At 44.2% G+C, this 19,517-nt stretch overlaps 1 protein-coding gene across 1 annotated transcript; it reads left to right on the top strand.

The window, feature by feature from the left end:
• Positions 1 to 1,122: 1,122 nt before the first annotated feature.
• Positions 1,123 to 3,930, top strand: LOC306942661 (required for meiotic nuclear division protein 1 homolog; the record flags this gene model as incomplete). The annotated part of the gene is made up of 2 exons (XM_079528669.1): positions 1,123 to 1,600; positions 3,191 to 3,930. 2 exons carry the CDS (start codon positions 1,123 to 1,125, stop codon positions 3,928 to 3,930), a joined length of 1,218 nt encoding a protein of 405 aa, XP_079384795.1.
• Positions 3,931 to 19,517: the final 15,587 nt, after the last annotated feature.

The following is a 19,517-nucleotide window of genomic DNA, read 5'->3' as shown; positions in this document are numbered from 1 at the left end:
AGGTAAAAAGGGAAAAGAAACATATAAAGTGAGGAGAAACGGGTGGGTGGGATGGCCAAAGGCGGGAAGCTCTTCTACATAAATTTATATAGCATTTATATAGCATTTATATAGCGCCTTTATCCAAGGCGCTTTACATAGATGTGCATTACATTCACCCATTCACACACACATTCATACACTGATTGAGGCGGAAGCCATGCAAGATACCAACCAGCACATCGGGAGCAATTTGGGGTTCAGTGTCTTGCCCAAGGACACTTTGGCATGTAGACAGGAGGAGCCGGGATTTGAACCGCCGACCCATGGATCATTGGACGACCTGCTCTACCTCCTGAGCCACAGTCGCCCTATAGACATAGACGTCTATTGGCCTGGACCGGAAGTTTACGGAACGCAATTCAGTCTAATGGGCTTTTAGAGTGACAAACTCTAAAAGCTCCCCCCCTGACATTTGATGGCATTACGCTCAGTGAGTTCAGTGTGGTGGCTGATTGGTCCACAGGGCAGCCAGGGTCCCTGTCGTCACGCCTGATTGGTCCGCAGGGCAGCGAGGCTCCCGGTCGTCACGGCGACATGTGACAAAACACATGAACCTCGTTGACACACACCTTGACATTTAAACATGACTGACTGACTCATCCACTGGCCTGGCACACACACACGCGCACGCACGCACGCACACGCGCAGACACGTGCACGTACCCAAGCACACAACACGCTCACGCAAGCACACACACAAGCAGACACACTCACGCACACAAGCAGACACGCTCACCCACCCAAGCACACAAGCAGTATAAATATGTCCCAAACCGCCCCCTAAGGTCTTCCAAAGCCTGCTCGCTTTGCCTAAAAAAATGGCAACTAAAAAATACGGGGAAGCATCGTTTTGCTTCTACGGGCCGACGGAGTGGAACAAACTCCCACTGTACCTTCGACAGGCAGCCTCTGTAGACATTTTTAAAGCGCAGCTCAAGACCCACTTCTACACTCTTGCTTTTAATTGATCTTTTAATTTTTTGTTATTCATGTCCTCACTGTATTGCATTACTGCTCTTGTTTTTTAATTTTTATGCCTTGCTTTTTTCTTTTTTTTCTCCATTGTCGGTGAAGCTCGCCATGTGGGAGGTCTCCGTGGACGACTTCGTCGAGTCCATCCAGTCGGTGCCGGAGGCGCTGAGGGCCGGCGAGAGGGTGGTGCTGTCCCGGGCCGAGGTCATGCGCAAGATCGGAGAGCTGTTCTCGCTGAGGCTCTGCGTGAACCTCAGCTCCGACGCGCTCATAGTGCCCAACTTCTACCGGGACCGCGAGCACCTGGAGCGCCTCTACGAGGACACGTGCGGCTTCCTGAGCGTGGGCCGCAGGGTGAGGGTGCTCAACCAGAAGCTGGACCACTGCATGGGGCTGGCCGTCCTCATGCGGAACCACCTCGGGGAGAAGCACGGCCTGAGGCTGGAGTGGATGATCATCGTCCTCATCCTTTTCCTTTTCTTAAGATGCTTCTACATTGAAATTGCCGGCGCCTACGGCTCCCCCGGCAAAACGGATCCCAAAGGGGCCTCGGACCAAACAGCCGTCGAGAACCATGAACCAGCCCGTTGAGGACGAGGAGGACGGGGACGCGTTGCAGTGCGTGGCGTTCGCCACGGCCGAACAGTACGACTTGCCGAGCCTGTGCCGCGAGCTGGCGGCTCAGGGCTTCCGCTAGGGCTGGGCGATATGACGATATATATCGTATAGACGATAGAAAATGTCTATCGTGAAAAATGTTCTCTATCGTTTATATCGTTGTGTCGCAAAACAAGCGTTACGGCAGTATTTTACGTCACAGCGCCCATCCACGCTGTGCTGTTTTTTCATAACAAACATGAAGGGAGATGATTGCTGACGAGATTCAGAGCGGAGTAACACTAAAGTAACTGGCCATTCACTTTTATAAATGCAGGTTTCATGTTGGGTCAAATTGATAAACTGCGTGAGCCACGCATGTTTTACACAGTTGCACAATTGAGCTTGTCCGTCGGGTGCAAACTTCTTCTACGTCTTTCCCCTTACCTGTCTTGTTTTATTGTTCCAAATAAATTATTCCATTTGAAAAGTCCTTAATTCAGCAACAGCTTCCAACAACAACAACAACACAAGACGCTAACTTAAGTTGTGATCATAAAAAATAAAAAATAAAAGGAAAAGAAAAACATCCACTCCCATACACACAGCTGGGCATGGAGAGTTAACGACGCGGTTGCGTTGTCTCTCACTCTATCGCCTGTAGTCAATTAAACATCGTTAAGCTTCCCAACGTCTTTAACAAACTACACTACAACTACAACAGAACCTATACAGAACTTAAAATGAACTGAAACAACTGTGGCAGTGAGTGACATGAGGTATTTATTTTTTCCTTAAGACAATTGAATGCAGACACAGGCCTGTACTTCTGTGTCTGAATGGGAAAGTCTTATTTCTTTATTTTTGCTTTTTAATTGTCATAATAATAATAATAACTATTATTATTATTATTTAATTTTGTATTATTTTTGTACTTGCTTTAGGCCTGTCTATGCATGGGCAGGGCATCAGTATTATATTCATATAATTAGACTGGATATTGTGATTTTACATATTGTAATTGGCATAAGTTTGATATTGGCATAAGTGTTATTTTCCTGTTTTTTTTTGTGGTGCAACCACTATGACAGCTATGTGTGTCCCTGTGTCCCTGTACCCGAGGACGGAAATAGCATAATTATTGTCACCACCAAGTGTCACTGTTGTGCAGCCTAACACACAGACAGAGGCCAGGGAGGAGAGCTTGTACAGTACAGTACAGTACAGTACAGTACAGTACAGTACAGTACAGTACAGTACAGTACAGTACAGTATATTGCTTGCTCTGGGTGGATCTTTGTTGGTTGTAAAGTGTCTTGAGACAACTGGTTGTGATTTGACACTTTAATAAAATTGAATTGAAAATTTTAATTGAGTACAGTACAGTACAGTACAGTACAGTACAGTACAGTACAGTACAGTACAGTACAGCACAAGTACAGCCCAAGTACAGTACAGTAAAGTACTCAGCCTGAACAAAAATCTATTTTTTAATTAAAAAATCGGTATCGTAAAAAACTATGCTATATCGTGAGTATATCGTTATCGTGATAAAAAAAATTCTATATCGTGATATGAGATTTTGTCATATCGCCCAGCCCTAGCTTCCGCGAAGTGGAACTCCCGCGGGACGCTTCCAACGTCCTGGCGATGAGCACGCACATGGCGGCCAAGGCGGGCGACGGCACGCTCGTCTTCTTCTTCGGGGAAGGCTCGGCGGTGTTCTGGAACGTCGAGGACAAAGCCCACTGGGAGAACGAGGAGATGAGCTACAGGATCGGAGACAAAACGGCGAATTCGAAGCTGGCGCGCGGCAGGTTCCTCCTGAGCGCCGGCGAGACGCCGGCGACGGACCGAGGCGGCGGTGCCGGCGGCAGCGGCCCCGTGTTGGAGAAGTTTGCGTTCTCGAACGCGCTCTCTCTGTCGGTGAAGCTCGCCATGTGGGAGGTCTCCGTGGACGACTTCGTCGAGTCCATCCAGTCGGTGCCGGAGGCGCTGAGGGCCGGCGAGAGGGTGGTGCTGTCCCGGGCCGAGGTCATGCGCAAGATCGGAGAGCTGTTCTCGCTGAGGCTCTGCGTGAACCTCAGCTCCGACGCGCTCATAGCGCCCAACTTCTACTGGGACCGCGAGGACACGTGCGGCTTCCTGAGCGTGGGCCGCAGGGTGAGGGTGCTCAACCAGAAGCTGGAGCACTGCGCGGAGCTGGCCGACCTCATGCGGAACCACCTCGGGGAGAAGCACGGCCTGAGGCTGGAGTGGATGATCATCGTCCTCATCGCCATCGAGGTCCTGTTTGAGCTGGCCCGAGTGGTCTTCTGAGAGGCATCCGCCTGTCGGCTGGCCACGTCTGCTGGGGTCGTCTCTTAGAGTATATATGAATAGAGACGGCACCCGGAGGAAACCCTGAGGCGAAATGGACATAGTGGCCAAATTTGGTATTGCAGCGCTGGGCCAAACTCATGGACGCGCTGGTCCGTTGACTATCATTGCGCACGTTCATGATGACACGTGGGCGCTGTTTCAGTGCAATGATAGTCAACGGCCAGCGTGTTCATGAGTTTGGCCCAATCAATCCCAGAATGCACTCTGTTCCTACCCGGAAGGAGGAGTGAAATCGCCTCATGCGCTTTTGAGCAACTTAATGCAAGTGGATGGGAGGAGAAATCCGGTGCCGTCTCTATTCATATATACTCTAAGGGTGATCTTCTGAAAGGAATTCGCCTGCCGGTCCGGCCACGTCTTCTGGACAGACGTGATAAATTAGGGAGTTCGTAGAGCCACCGCTTCTTCACTTGGAAAGGAGCCAGCTTAGGTAGTCTCGCGTTACCAGACTGTTGACTCTCGCAATCTCCAAACGCTTCATCATATACAGTCTGGACCAACGGAAGAGCTGTCATGAGTACAATATAAAGCGGAAGTGGAGCCTCCTCCCCACTGTCGCGTTTATCTCCTCGAGATGACACTAATTCCATGCATTTTTACCAGCTTGTAGGGTAATAAAAAAAACAAATGTTTCAATTAATGAATAGATGGATCGAATAGTGGTGCAACATAGAGGTCAGGAAATTATTTTAGAAATAGATTTGATCATTCTCTTGTACTTAGCGTATAGTTCACCTTTTGCACCAATTACAAATATCTAAGGTATCTCAGATATTTAGATATTTAGATAGTATAAGTTCATTTGGGTAAATGTGTTTATATTGAGGAGTGTATGTTTGCAGTATAACTGTCCACTAAAGGTCATTAAAGAACATTTCAGATGACTTAAACATGACTGAAAATAAAACTTTCTATTCAAAAGACTATGGGCTCCATCTTGCGCCACCCTTAACCCTATCCACGTATTTTCCATTTTTTACTATTTTGAAAATAATTTTAAAATAGTTCAACTAGCCGATCTACATCTATATGTTGTGAGCTTGTAGATCAGCTATTTGAACTATTTTAAAATGTTTTTTAAAATAGTAAAAAAAAAAAAAAGGCAAATAAGTTATAGGGATAAGGGTTAAGGTGTGGCGCAAGATATAACCAAATGACTAAAAGTAAATCTCTCAACAACATGTGCTGTCAGAATCAACTTGAAGTTAGACATAATTTACAATTTACAATTTAGGCATTTAGCAGACGCTCTTAATCTAGAGCGATTTACATTAAGCAATAACAAAAGCATGGCATACATCACATATATAAAAAAGTAGTTATCATGAATCATGCGTAAACTAAGAACGTAACAGTGGAGTATCTATGTAACCTATACATACTATACTATATAATATATTATACATGTGTACTATAAAGTGCTATGACTACATACAATGCAATTCTAGAGCTGTCTACGTAACAAGCTATAAGTCTACATAAAGTGCGATCTAAGGGGCTAGGCTAGGGCAAGTGCTACGGGCCATGGTGGAGTCTGAAGAGGTGGGTTTTCAGACTACGGCGGAAGATTGGGAGTGAGGCTGCAGTTCTGACTGTGATGGGAAGTGCATTCCATAGTTTTGGAGCCAGAAGGGAGAAGAGTTTGGGACGTGTGGAGCGTTGTCCCGGCGTTTTTAGTGAAGGTACCTCCAGCTTCCCTTCCCCCATAAGGTGCATAGCAGCAGGTATGTACATGCAGCCTAATCTCATCCAAACACGGTGAAACGACACGCATTGGTAATTCCGTACATACACTACTAGAAAACCCTCCAATTCAGTTACTACTGTTTTGACCAGGACGGTTGTCCGGTTGCCCACAACTTTATGTACTATTTATTCTATGCCTGTCAGGTCGCAACTCGACCGGGGCTGAGTCGGCTCAAGCGAACCACCGAGCGCTCTTTAGCTCGCATGGTGGTGTCTCACATGGCTCATGTTTTGCCCCTTTCTTTTCTTTTCTTTTCTTTTCTTTTCTTTTCTTTTCTTTTCTTTTCTTTTCTTTTCTTTTCTTTTCTTTTCTTTCCTTACTGCCACGCATATCACTCTGAGACACAGAGTGAGTAGACAGGTTTCTGAAGTGTCCACAGCCCTCCTCTGAGACACAGAGTGAGTAGACATGTGTCTGAACTGTCCACAGCCCTCCTCTGAGACACAGAGTGAGTAGACAGGTTTCTGAACTGTCCACAGCCCTCCTCTGAGACACAGAGTGAGTAGACATGTGTCTGAACTGTCCACAGCCCTCCTCTGAGACACAGAGTGAGTAGACAGGTGTCTGAAGTGTCCACAGCCCTCCTCTGAGACACAGAGTGAGTAGACAGGTTTCTGAACTGTCCACAGCCCTCCTCTGAGACACAGAGTGAGTAGACATGTGTCTGAACTGTCCACAGCCCTCCTCTGTGACACAGAGTGAGTAGACAGGTGTCTGAAGTGTCCACAGCCCTCCTCTGAGACACAGAGTGAGTAGACATGTGTCTGAACTGTCCACAGCCCTCCTCTGAGACATAGAGTGAGTAGACAGGTTTCTGAAGTGTCCACATCCCTCCTCTGAGACACAGAGTGAGTAGACAGGTTTCTGAAGTGTCCACAGCCCTCCTCTGAGACACAGAGTGAGTAGACAGGTGTCTGAAGTGTCCACAGCCCTCCTCTGAGACACAGAGTGAGTAGACAGGTTTCTGAAGTGTCCACATCCCTCCTCTGAGACACAGAGTGAGTAGACAGGTTTCTGAAGTGTACACAGCCACACAGACACATCGAGAAATGAGTGGACACCATTTTTATAATAAATGAGCATTAGTGTGAGGACCAATTATACGAAGATAAGGTCAAAAAAAGTGTTCCACTCGACATGCGGCCATGACTGCGCCGACATGTGTTGGCTTATAGTGTAATTAGAGATGTACGGCATTATGTAGGCCTATATACGCAGTTACGCACATAATCAGTGACATGATTAATTACGAATGGATTAGGAGAAAAGCGGTGATATGGGGAGTAGGGTGAGAGAGGTTAATAACTTAATATGGGATGTGAAAGCTACACAGAGACAATTACTGTTAGCATGGCGCTTCATGGTGTTGGGTGGCCTGCTGTGCGTGGGGCTAAAATCTCACCCTGGATATCCCATTTTTGGCGGGAAGACCTGTTGGGTTTTTTTTAGCATTATGTTATACTTTAGCTATTGAAGTTTTTGAAAAATCGCGAAAATGTGGCGCAAATCTTTGAATATATATTATTTCAGATCGAGTTTTTAACTCAAATCTTTGCATCTGAAGGGTCCCTGGAACAACATATTTTCAGATGGGGGGTCCGTGGCCAATTACATATAATTCTGGGGGTCCTTGACATGAAATAGTTTGAGAACAACTGACATAGAAACATAGTTTTTTTCAGAAAACCGTCAGGATTTAGCATTTGTAGAATCGTCCTCAGGTCTAAAAGGGATATATCCACATTGTACCAGTGGAGTACCACGGCTAGCAGCTAGCGGCTTACGTCTCCTGCACCGCTGGAAGAAATACTCACAGTTTCACGCAAAAGTGCGTACGGCACAACCCAGTGTAAAACCTCAGCCAGGCCACCCACACGTGCGTAGAGCACACTTATTTTATTTTTTTTAAAAGCCTCAAATCATGAACGCAGCGTGCAATTTACGTGAAATCTTTCACAGACTCTTCTCTTCACGTATTGATTATTCTAATTCAAAAAAAGTGTATTACTCACATCTTGACCAATCCCTAGCCTCTGATCACAGGAAAGCACATTGGTTCTAGCATAGACGCTGCGCTCAGTGCACTGGCCTGGCCTGGCCTGGCCTGGCCTGTAGTGTCTGAGGCTTTAAATAATTGTGATTGGCAGCCTGGCAGCAGGCCAATAAGGAGGCAGACCACCGGGAAAAGTCCTGGGCGTGCCACAGCCTAGAAATAATACTCTGTTACAAGTCTAATTTACTTGCGGGTGTGATATCACATATAAAATCATGTAAGCACAGTACTTCACTTTATTACTAGTTCCCAGTACTCGTATGGTTCACCATAATATGTTACTAGTTCCCACTACTCGTATGGTTCACCATTATGTTACTAGTTCCCACTACTGGTATGGTTCACCATAATATGTTACTAGTTCCCACTACTGGTATGGTTCACCATTATGTTACTAGTTCCCACTACTGGTATGGTCCACCATAATATGTTACTAGTTCCCACTACTGGTATGGTTCACCATAATATGTTACTAGTTCCCACTACTGGTATGGTTCACCATTATGTTACTAGTTCCCACTACTGGTATGGTTCACCATAATATGTTACTAGTTCCCACTACTGGTATGGTTCACCATAATATGTTACTAGTTCCCACTACTGGTATGGTTCACCATTATGTTACTAGTTCCCACTACTGGTATGGTTCACCATAATATGTTACTAGTTCCCACTACTCGTATGGTTCACCATAATATGTTACTAGTTCCCACTACTGGTATGGTTCACCATTATGTTACTAGTTCCCACTACTGGTATGGTTCACCATTATGTTACTAGTTCCCACTACTGGTATGGTTCACCATTATGTTACTAGTTCCCACTACTGGTATGGGTCACCATTATGTTACTAGTTCCCACTACTGGTATGGTTCACCATTATGTTACTAGTTCCCACTACTGGTATGGTTCACCATTATGTTACTAGTTCCCACTACTGGTATGGTTCACCATTATGTTACTAGTTCCCACTACTGGTATGGTTCACCATTATGTTACTAGTTCCCACTACTGGTATGGGTCACCATAATATGTTACTAGTTCCCACTACTGGTATGGTTCACCATTATGTTACTAGTTCCCACTACTGGTATGGGTCACCATAATATGTTACTAGTTCCCACTAATGGTATGGTTCACCATTATGTTACTAGTTCCCACTACTGGTATGGTTCACCATAATATGTTACTAGTTCCCACTACTGGTATGGTTCACCATTATGATACTAGTTCCCACTACTGGTATGGTTCACCATAATATGTTACTAGTTCCCACTACTGGTATGGTTCACCATAATGTTACTAGTTCCCACTACTGGTATGGTTCACCATTATGTTACTAGTTCCCACTACTGGTATGGTTCACCATTATGTTACTAGTTCCCACTACTGGTATGGTTCACCATAATATGTTACTAGTTCCCAATACTGGTATGGTTCACCATTATGATACTAGTTCCCACTACTGGTATGGTTCACCATAATATGTTACTAGTTCCCACTACTGGTATGGTTCACCATTATGTTACTAGTTCCCACTACTGGTATGGTTCACCATAATATGTTACTAGTTCCCACTACTCGTATGGTTCACCATAATATGTTACTAGTTCCCACTACTGGTATGGTTCACCATTATGTTACTAGTTCCCACTACTGGTATGGTTCACCATAATATGTTACTAGTTCCCACTACTGGTATGGTTCACCATTATGTTACTAGTTCCCACTACTGGTATGGTTCACCATAATATGTTACTAGTTCCCACTACTGGTATGGTTCACCATTATGTTACTAGTTCCCACTACTGGTATGGTTCACCATTATGTTACTAGTTCCCACTACTGGTATGGTTCACCATTATGTTACTAGTTCCCACTACTGGTATGGTTCACCATAATATGTTACTAGTTCCCACAACTCGTATGGTTCACATAATATGTTACTAGTTCCCACTACTGGTATGGTTCACCATTATGTTACTAGTTCCCACTACTGGTATGGTTCACCATTATGTTACTAGTTCCCACTACTGGTATGGTTCACCATTATGTTACTAGTTCCCACTACTGGTATGGTTCACCATTATGTTACTAGTTCCCACTACTGGTATGGTTCACCATAATATGTTACTAGTTCCCACTACTCGTATGGTTCACATAATATGTTACTAGTTCCCACTACTGGTATGGTTCACCATTATGTTACTAGTTCCCACTACTGGTATGGTTCACCATAATATGTTACTAGTAACCCACTACTGGTATGGTTCACCATTATGTTACTAGTTCCCACTACTGGTATGGTTCACCATAATATGTTACTAGTTCCCACTACTGGTATGGTTCACCATTATGATACTAGTTCCCACTACTGGTATGGTTCACCATAATATGTTACTAGTTCCCACTACTGGTATGGTTCACCATTATGTTACTAGTTCCCACTACTGGTATGGTTCACCATAATATGTTACTAGTTCCCACTACTCGTATGGTTCACCATAATATGTTACTAGTTCCCACCACTCGTATGGTTCACCATAATATGTTACTACATTACATTACATTACATTACATTACAGTCATTTAGCAGACGCTTTTATCCAAAGCGACTTACAATAAGTGTATTCAACATAGGTAGGGAACAAAAACTACTAATCACCAGAAGTCTTTAGTGCATTTTCTGCAAAAACAAGCAACCAAGAGTATACCTAGCGCTAAGGTAAAAGTGCAATATATCAGCTACCTATTTCCTTAAACAGATGAGACAAAATAGCTAAATCAAATGAGCATGAGCTAAAACAATTAAGTGTATCGACTAAACAAGATCCAATAAACAATACAACAATAGAAAACAAGCGTTCGTACAACTAGTTAACAACAAGTAGGTCAGGCAGAGAGGAAGGGTAGTGTTTCCTGAAGAGGTGGGTTTTCAACCTGCGGCGAAATATGGGCAGTGACTCTGCTGTCCTAACATCAGTGGGGAGTTCATTCCACCACTGTGGGGCCAGAACAGAAAAGAGTCGTGACCGTGTGGATCGGCCAGAAGGACCCTTGAGTGACGAGGCAATCAGTCGCCCCGAGGTGGCAGACCGAAGTGGTCGGGCAGGGGTGTAGGCATCGACCATAGCCCGGAGGTAGGAAGGAGCTGTTCCTTTCACTGCCCTATAGGCTAACACCAGGGTTTTGAACTGGATGCGGGCCGCTACGGGGAGCCAGTGTAGAGAACGGAGAAGGATGGTTGTGTGGGAGAACTTGGGGCGGTTGAACACCAGACGAGCCGCAGCTTTCTGAACAAGCTCCAGAGGTCTGATGGCAGATGCCGGAGCACCAGCAAGGAGGGAGTTGCAGTAGTCCAGGCGGGAGATGACGAGAGCCTGGATGAGCACCTGGGCTGCCTTCTCCGTGAGGAAGGGGCGAATCCTCCTGATGTTGTAGAGGAGGAATCTGCAGGACCTTGTCACTGATGCGATGTTTGCCGAGAACGTCAGTTGATCGTCCAGGGTCACACCCAGATTTTTCGCAGTCCGAGTTGAGGTCACCACAGCATTATCAATGGTGATGGCCATGTCTCGGTGCGGACAGCCCTTCCCCGGGAGGAACATCAGCTTGGTCTTGTCCAGGTTGAGCTTCAGGTGGTTTGTCGACATCCACGCCGAGATGTCAGCCAGACAAGCAGCAATGCGTGCCTCCACTTGGGTATCAGAGGGGGGGAATGAGAGGATCAGCTGGGTGTCATCGGCATAGCAGTGGTAGGAAAAGCCATGGGAGTGGATGACAGCACCCAGAGATGTAGTGTAGAGAGAGAAAAGAAGAGGACCCAGAACCGAGCCTTGGGGAACCCCAGTTGTGAGCCTGTGTGGTTCTGACACAGACCCTCTCAGCATCACCTGGTAGGAGCGACCCGTCAGGTAGGATGCAAACAGGGAGAGTGCAGAGCCTGAGACACCCATCCCCTCGAGGGTGGAGAGGAGGATCTGATGGTTCACCGTGTCGAACGCTGCAGACAGGTCCAGGAGTATCAGGACGGAGGAGAGAGAGTTCGCTCTAGCGGCATGGAGCGACTCCGTCACTGCCAGCAGGGCAGTCTCTGTCGAGTGACCCACTTTGAACCCAGACTGGTTGGAGTCCAGGAGGTTGTTCTGGTGGAGATAGGAGGACAGTTGTTTAAAGACAGCACGTTCGAGAGTTTTAGATAGGAAGGATAGAAGGGAAACCGGTCTGTAGTTCTTGATCTCAGAGGGGTCAAGTGTCGGTTTCTTCAGGAGGGGGGTGACTCTGGCAGTCTTGAAAGTAGAGGGAAAGTAGCCAGATGTCAGAGAGGTGTTAATAAGGTGGGTTAAGAAGGGAAGAAGTTCAGGTGCAATAGACTGCAACAGAGTGGATGGGACCGGGTCCAGAGAGCATGAGGTGGGGCGACTAGAGGTAACAAGGAGAAGGACCTCATTAGGGGAGAGGGGAGAGAAGTGGGATAGAGAGGGGATGGGGGGGGGAAGAGGAGTAGATGAAGGTAGAGAGGGGGGGGTGGCAGGCAGACGGGTGTGGGTAGTGCGCAGGGCACCAGCCGGGGGAGGAGGGAAGGAGGATCGGATATCGTTCACCTTCTTGTCAAAGAAGTTGGCGAAATCGTCAGGGAGGAGGGACGAGGAGGGAGGAGGGGGTGGTGGTTGTAGGAGAGAGGAGAAAGTTTCAAAGAGTTTTTTAGGGTTGGAAGCAGAAGCCTGAATTTTAGTGCAGAAAAAAGCAGCTTTAGCAGCTGATAGAGAGGAGGAAAAAGTAGAAATGAGAGATTGGAAGGTGAGAAGGTCCTCCGGGAGGTTGCCATTTCTCCATTTGCGCTCAGCCGCTCTCAGGCTCAGTCTCTCAGTCCGCACTGAGTCCGACAACCAGGGGGCAGGTGGAGTTTGGCGTGCAGGCCTGGTGGTGAGGGGACAGAGATGGTCGAGAGAAGAGGATAGAGTAGAGAAAAGAAGATCTGTGGCGGTATCAGGGGATAGAAGAGCAAAGGATTCAGGGGCAGGGAGAGCAGAGAGAACAGAAGAGGAAAGATCAGTGGAGGAAAGTGAGCGAAGATTGTGACGTGAGGAAATCTAGTTCCCACTACTGGTATGGTTCACCATTATGTTACTAGTTCCCACTACTGGTATGGTTCACCATTATGTTACTAGTTCCCACTACTGGTATGGTTCACCATCATGTTACTAGTTCCCACTACTGGTATGGTTCACCATAATATGTTACTAGTTCCCACTACTGGTATGGTTCACCATTATGTTACTAGTTCCCACTACTGGTATGGTTCACCATAATATGTTACTAGTTCCCACTACTGGTATGGTTCACCATTATGTTACTAGTTCCCACTACTGGTATGGTTCACCATTATGTTACTAGTTCCCACTACTGGTATGGTTCACCATTATGTTACTAGTTCCCACTACTGGTATGGTTCACCATAATATGTTACTAGTTCCCACTACTCGTATGGTTCACCATACTATGTTACTAGTTCCCACTACTGGTATGGTTCACCATTATGTTACTAGTTCCCACTACTGGTATGGTTCACCATAATATGTTTCTAGTTCCCACTACTGGTATGGTTCACCATAATATGTTACTAGTTCCCAATACTGGTATGGTTCACCATTATGTTACTAGTTCCCACTACTGGTATGGTTCACCATTATGATCCTAGTTCCCACTACTGGTATGGCTCACCATAATATGTTACTAGTTCCCACTACTGGTATGGTTCACCATTATGTTACTAGTTCCCACTACTGGTATGGTTCACCATAATATGTTACTAGTTCCCACTACTGGTATGGTTCACCATAATATGTTACTAGTTCCCACTACTCGTATGGTTCACCATAATATGTTACTAGTTCCCACTACTGGTATGGTTCACCATTATGTTACTAGTTCCCACTACTGGTATGGTTCACCATAATATGTTACTAGTTCCCACTACTGGTATGGTTCACCATTATGTTACTAGTTCCCACTACTGGTATGGTTCACCATAATATGTTACTAGTTCCCACTACTGTTATGGTTCACCATTATGTTACTAGTTCCCACTACTGGTATGGTTCACCATAATATGTTACTAGTTCCCACTAATGGTATGGTTCACCATTATGTTACTAGTTCCCACTACTGGTATGGTTCACCATAATATGTTACTAGTTCCCACTACTGGTATGGTTCACCATTATGTTACTAGTTCCCACTACTGGTATGGTTCACCATTATGTTACTAGTTCCCACTACTGGTATGGTTCACCATTATGTTACTAGTTCCCACTACTGGTATGGTTCACCATTATGTTACTAGTTCCCACTACTGGTATGGTTCACCATTATGTTACTAGTTCCCACTACTGGTATGGTTCACCATTATGTTACTAGTTCCCACTACTGGTATGGTTCACCATTATGTTACTAGTTCCCACTACTGGTATGGTTCACCATAATATGTTACTAGTTCCCACTACTCGTATGGTTCACATAATATGTTACTAGTTCCCACTACTGGTATGGTTCACCATTATGTTACTAGTTCCCACTACTGGTATGGTTCACCATAACATGTTACTAGTTCCCACTACTGGTATGGTTCACCATTATGTTACTAGTTCCCACTACTGGTATGGTTCACCATAATATGTTACTAGTTCCCACTACTGGTATGGTTCACCATTATGATACTAGTTCCCACTACTGCTATGGTTCACCATAATATGTTACTAGTTCCCACTACTGGTATGGTTCACCATTATGTTACTAGTTCCCACTACTGGTATGGTTCACCATTATGTTACTAGCTCCCACTACTGGTATGGTTCACCATAATATGTTACTAGTTCCCACTACTGGTATGGTTCACCATTATGTTACTAGTTCCCACTACTGGTATGGTTCACCATAATATGTTACTAGTTCCCACTACTGGTATGGTTCACCATAATATGTTACTAGTTCCCACTACTGGTATGTTTCACCATAATATGTTACTAGTTCCCACTACTCGTATGGTTCACCATTATGTTACTAGTTCCCACTACTGGTATGGTTCACCATTATGTTACTAGTTCCCACTACTGGTATGGTTCACCATTATGTTACTAGTTCCCACTTCCCACTACTGGTATGGTTCACCATAATGTTACTAGTTCCCACTACTGGTATGGTTCACCATTATGTTACTAGTTCCCACTACTGGTATGGTTCACCATTATGTTACTAGTTCCCACTACTGGTATGGTTCACCATTATGTTACTAGTTCCCACTACTGGTATGGTTCACCATTATGTTACTAGTTCCCACTACTGGTATGGTTCACCATAATATGTTACTAGTTCCCACTACTGGTATGGTTCACCATTATGTTACTAGTTCCCACTACTGGTATGGTTCACCATAATATGTTACTAGTTCCCACTACTGGTATGGTTCACCATTATGTTACTAGTTCCCACTACTGGTATGGTTCACCATAATATGTTACTAGTTCCCACTACTGGTATGGTTCACCATTATGTTACTAGTTCCCACTACTGGTATGGTTCACCATAATATGTTACTAGTTCCCACTACTGGTATGGTTCACCATAATATGTTACTAGTTCCCACTACTCGTATGGTTCACCATAATATGTTACTAGTTCCCACTACTGGTATGGTTCACCATTATGTTACTAGTTCCCACTACTGGTATGGTTCACCATAATATGTTACTAGTTCCCACTACTGGTATGGTTCACCATTATGTTACTAGTTCCCACTACTGGTATGGTTCACCATAATATGTTACTAGTTCCCACTAATGGTATGGTTCACCATTATGTTACTAGTTCCCACTACTGGTATGGTTCACCATAATATGTTACTAGTTCCCACTACTGGTATGGTTCACCATTATGTTACTAGTTCCCACTACTGGTATGGTTCACCATTATGTTACTAGTTCCCACTACTGGTATGGTTCACCATTATGTTACTAGTTCCCACTACTGGTATGGTTCACCATTATGTTACTAGTTCCCACTACTGGTATGGTTCACCATTATGTTACTAGTTCCCACTACTGGTATGGTTCACCATTATGTTACTAGTTCCCACTTCCCACTACTGGTATGGTTCACCATAATGTTACTAGTTCCCACTACTGGTATGGTTCACCATTATGTTACTAGTTCCCACTACTGGTATGGTTCACCATTATGTTACTAGTTCCCACTACTGGTATGGTTCACCATTATGTTACTAGTTCCCACTACTGGTATGGTTCACCATAATATGTTACTAGTTCCCACTACTGGTATGGTTCACCATAATATGTTACTAGTTCCCACTACTGGTATGTTTCACCATAATATGTTACTAGTTCCCACTACTCGTATGGTTCACCATTATGTTACTAGTTCCCACTACTGGTATGGTTCACCATTATGTTACTAGTTCCCACTACTGGTATGGTTCACCATTATGTTACTAGTTCCCACTTCCCACTACTGGTATGGTTCACCATAATGTTACTAGTTCCCACTACTGGTATGGTTCACCATTATGTTACTAGTTCCCACTACTGGTATGGTTCACCATTATGTTACTAGTTCCCACTACTGGTATGGTTCACCATTATGTTACTAGTTCCCACTACTGGTATGGTTCACCATAATATGTTACTAGTTCCCACTACTGGTATGGTTCACCATTATGTTACTAGTTCCCACTACTGGTATGGTTCACCATAATATGTTACTAGTTCCCACTACTGGTATGGTTCACCATTATGTTACTAGTTCCCACTACTGGTATGGTTCACCATTATGTTACTAGTTCCCACTACTGGTATGGTTCACCATTATGTTACTAGTTCCCACTACTGGTATGGTTCACCATTATGTTACTAGTTCCCACTACTGGTATGGTTCACCATTATGTTACTAGTTCCCAATACTGGTATGGTTCACCATAATATGTTACTAGTTCCCACTACTGGTATGGTTCACCATAATATGTTACTAGTTCCCACTACTGGTATGGTTCACCATTATGTTACTAGTTCCCACTACTGGTATGGTTCACCATTATGTTACTAGTTCCCACTACTGGTATGGTTCACCATTATCTTACTAGTTCCCACTACTGGTATGGTTCACCATTATGCTACTAGTTTCCACTACTGGTATGGTTCACCATTATGTTACTAGTTCCCACTACTGGTATGGTTCACCATTATGTTACTAGTTCCCACTACTGGTATGGTTCACCATAATGTTACTAGTTCCCACTACTGGTATGGTTCACCATTATGTTACTAGTTCCCACTACTGGTATGGTTCACCATTATGTTACTAGTTCCCACTACTGGTATGGTTCACCATTATGTTACTAGTTCCCCCTACTGGTATGGTTCACCATTATGTTACTAGTTCCCACTACTGGTATGGTTCACCATAATGTTACTAGTTCCCACTACTGGTATGGTTCACCATTATGTTACTAGTTCCCACTACTGGTATGGTTCACCATTATGTTACTAGTTCCCACTACTGGTATGGTTCACCATAATATGTTACTAGTTCCCACTACTGGTATGGTTCACCATTATGTTACTAGTTCCCACTACTGGTATGGTTCACCATAATACGTTACTAGTTCCCACTACTGGTATGGTTCACCATTATGTTACTAGTTCCCACTACTGGTACTAGTTCCCACTACTGGTATGGTTCACCATTATGTTACTAGTTCCCACTACTGGTATGGTTCACCATTATGTTACATGGTTCACCATTATGTTACTAGTTCCCACTACTGGTATGGTTCACCATTATGTTACTAGTTCCCACTACTGGTATGGTTCACCATTATGTTACTAGTTCCCAATACTGGTATGGTTCACCATAATATGTTACTAGTTCCCACTACTGGTATGGTTCACCATTATGTTACTAGTTCCCACTACTGGTATGGTTCACCATAATATGTTACTAGTTCCCACTACTGGTATGGTTCACCATTATGTTACTAGTTCCCACTACTGGTATGGTTCACCATGATGTTACTAGTTCCCACTACTGGTATGGTTCACCATAATATGTTACTAGTTCCCACTACTGGTATGGTTCACCATTATGTTACTAGTTCCCACTACTGGTATGGTTCACCATTATGTTACTAGTTCCCACTACTGGTATGGTTCACCATAATATTTTACTAGTTCCCACTACTGGTATGGTTCACCATTATGTTACTAGTTCCCACTACTGGTATGGTTCACCATTATGTTACTAGTTCCCACTACTGGTATGGTTCACCATTATGTTACTAGTTCCCACTACTGGTATGGTTCACCATTATGTTACTAGTTCCCACTACTGGTATGGTTCACCATTATGTTACTAGTTCCCACTACTGGTATGGTTCACCATTATGTTACTAGTTCCCACTACTGGTATGGTTCACCATAATATGTTACTAGTTCCCACTACTGGTATGGTTCACCATTATGTTACTAGTTCCCACTACTGGTATGGTTCACCATAATATGTTACTAGTTCCCACTACTGGTATGGTTCACCATTATGTTACTAGTTCCCACTACTGGTATGGTTCACCATAATGTTACTAGTTCCCACTACTCGTATGGTTCACCATAATATGTTACTAGTTCCCACTACTGGTAAGGTTCACCATTATGTTACTAGTTCCCACTACTGGTATGGTTCACCATTATGTTACTAGTTCCCACTACTGGTATGGTTCACCATTATGTTACTAGTTCCCACTACTGGTATGGTTCACCATTATGTTACTAGTTCCCACTACTGGTATGGTTCACCATCATATTACTAGTTCCCACTACTGGTATGGTTCACCATTATGTTACTAGTTCCCACTACTGGTATGGTTCACCATTATGTTACTAGTTCCCACTACTGGTATGGTTCACCATTATGTCACTAGTTCCCACTACTGGTATGGTTCACCATTATGTCACTAGTTCCCACTACTGGTATGGTTCACCATTATGTCACTAGTTCCCACTACTGGTATGGTTCACCATAATGTTACTAGTTCCCACTACTGGTATGGTTCACCATTATGTTACTAGTTCCCACTACTGGTATGGTTCACCATTATGTTACTAGTTCCCACTACTGGTATGGTTCACCATAATATGTTACTAGTTCCCACTACTGGTATGGTTCACCATTATGTTACTAGTTCCCACTACTGGTATGGTTCACCATTATGTTACTAGTTCCCACTACTCGTATGGTTCACCATAATATGTTACTAGTTCCCACTACTGGTATGGTTCACCATTATGTTACTAGTTCCCACTACTGGTATGGTTCACCATAATATGTTACTAGTTCCCACTACTGGTATGGTTCACCATTGTTACTAGTTCCCACTACTGGTATGGTTCACCATAATATGTTACTAGTTCCCACTACTGGTATGGTTCACCATTATGTTACTAGTTCCCACTACTGGTATGGTTCACCATTATGTTACTAGTTCCCACTACTGGTATGGTTCACCATTATGTTACTAGTTCCCACTACTGGTATGGTTCACCATTATGTTACTAGTTCCCACTACTGGTATGGTTCACCATTATGTTACTAGTTCCCACTACTGGTATGGTTCACCATTATGATACTAGTTCCCACTACTGGTATGGTTCACCATTA

Source organism: Electrona antarctica, assembly GCF_951216825.1.
Source record: "Electrona antarctica genome assembly, chromosome: 18".
In the NCBI taxonomy this organism is placed as follows: Eukaryota; Metazoa; Chordata; class Actinopteri; order Myctophiformes; family Myctophidae; genus Electrona; species Electrona antarctica.
The sequence above is the reverse complement of the archived record's forward strand: the minus strand, read 5'-3'. Positions and strand labels throughout refer to the sequence as shown.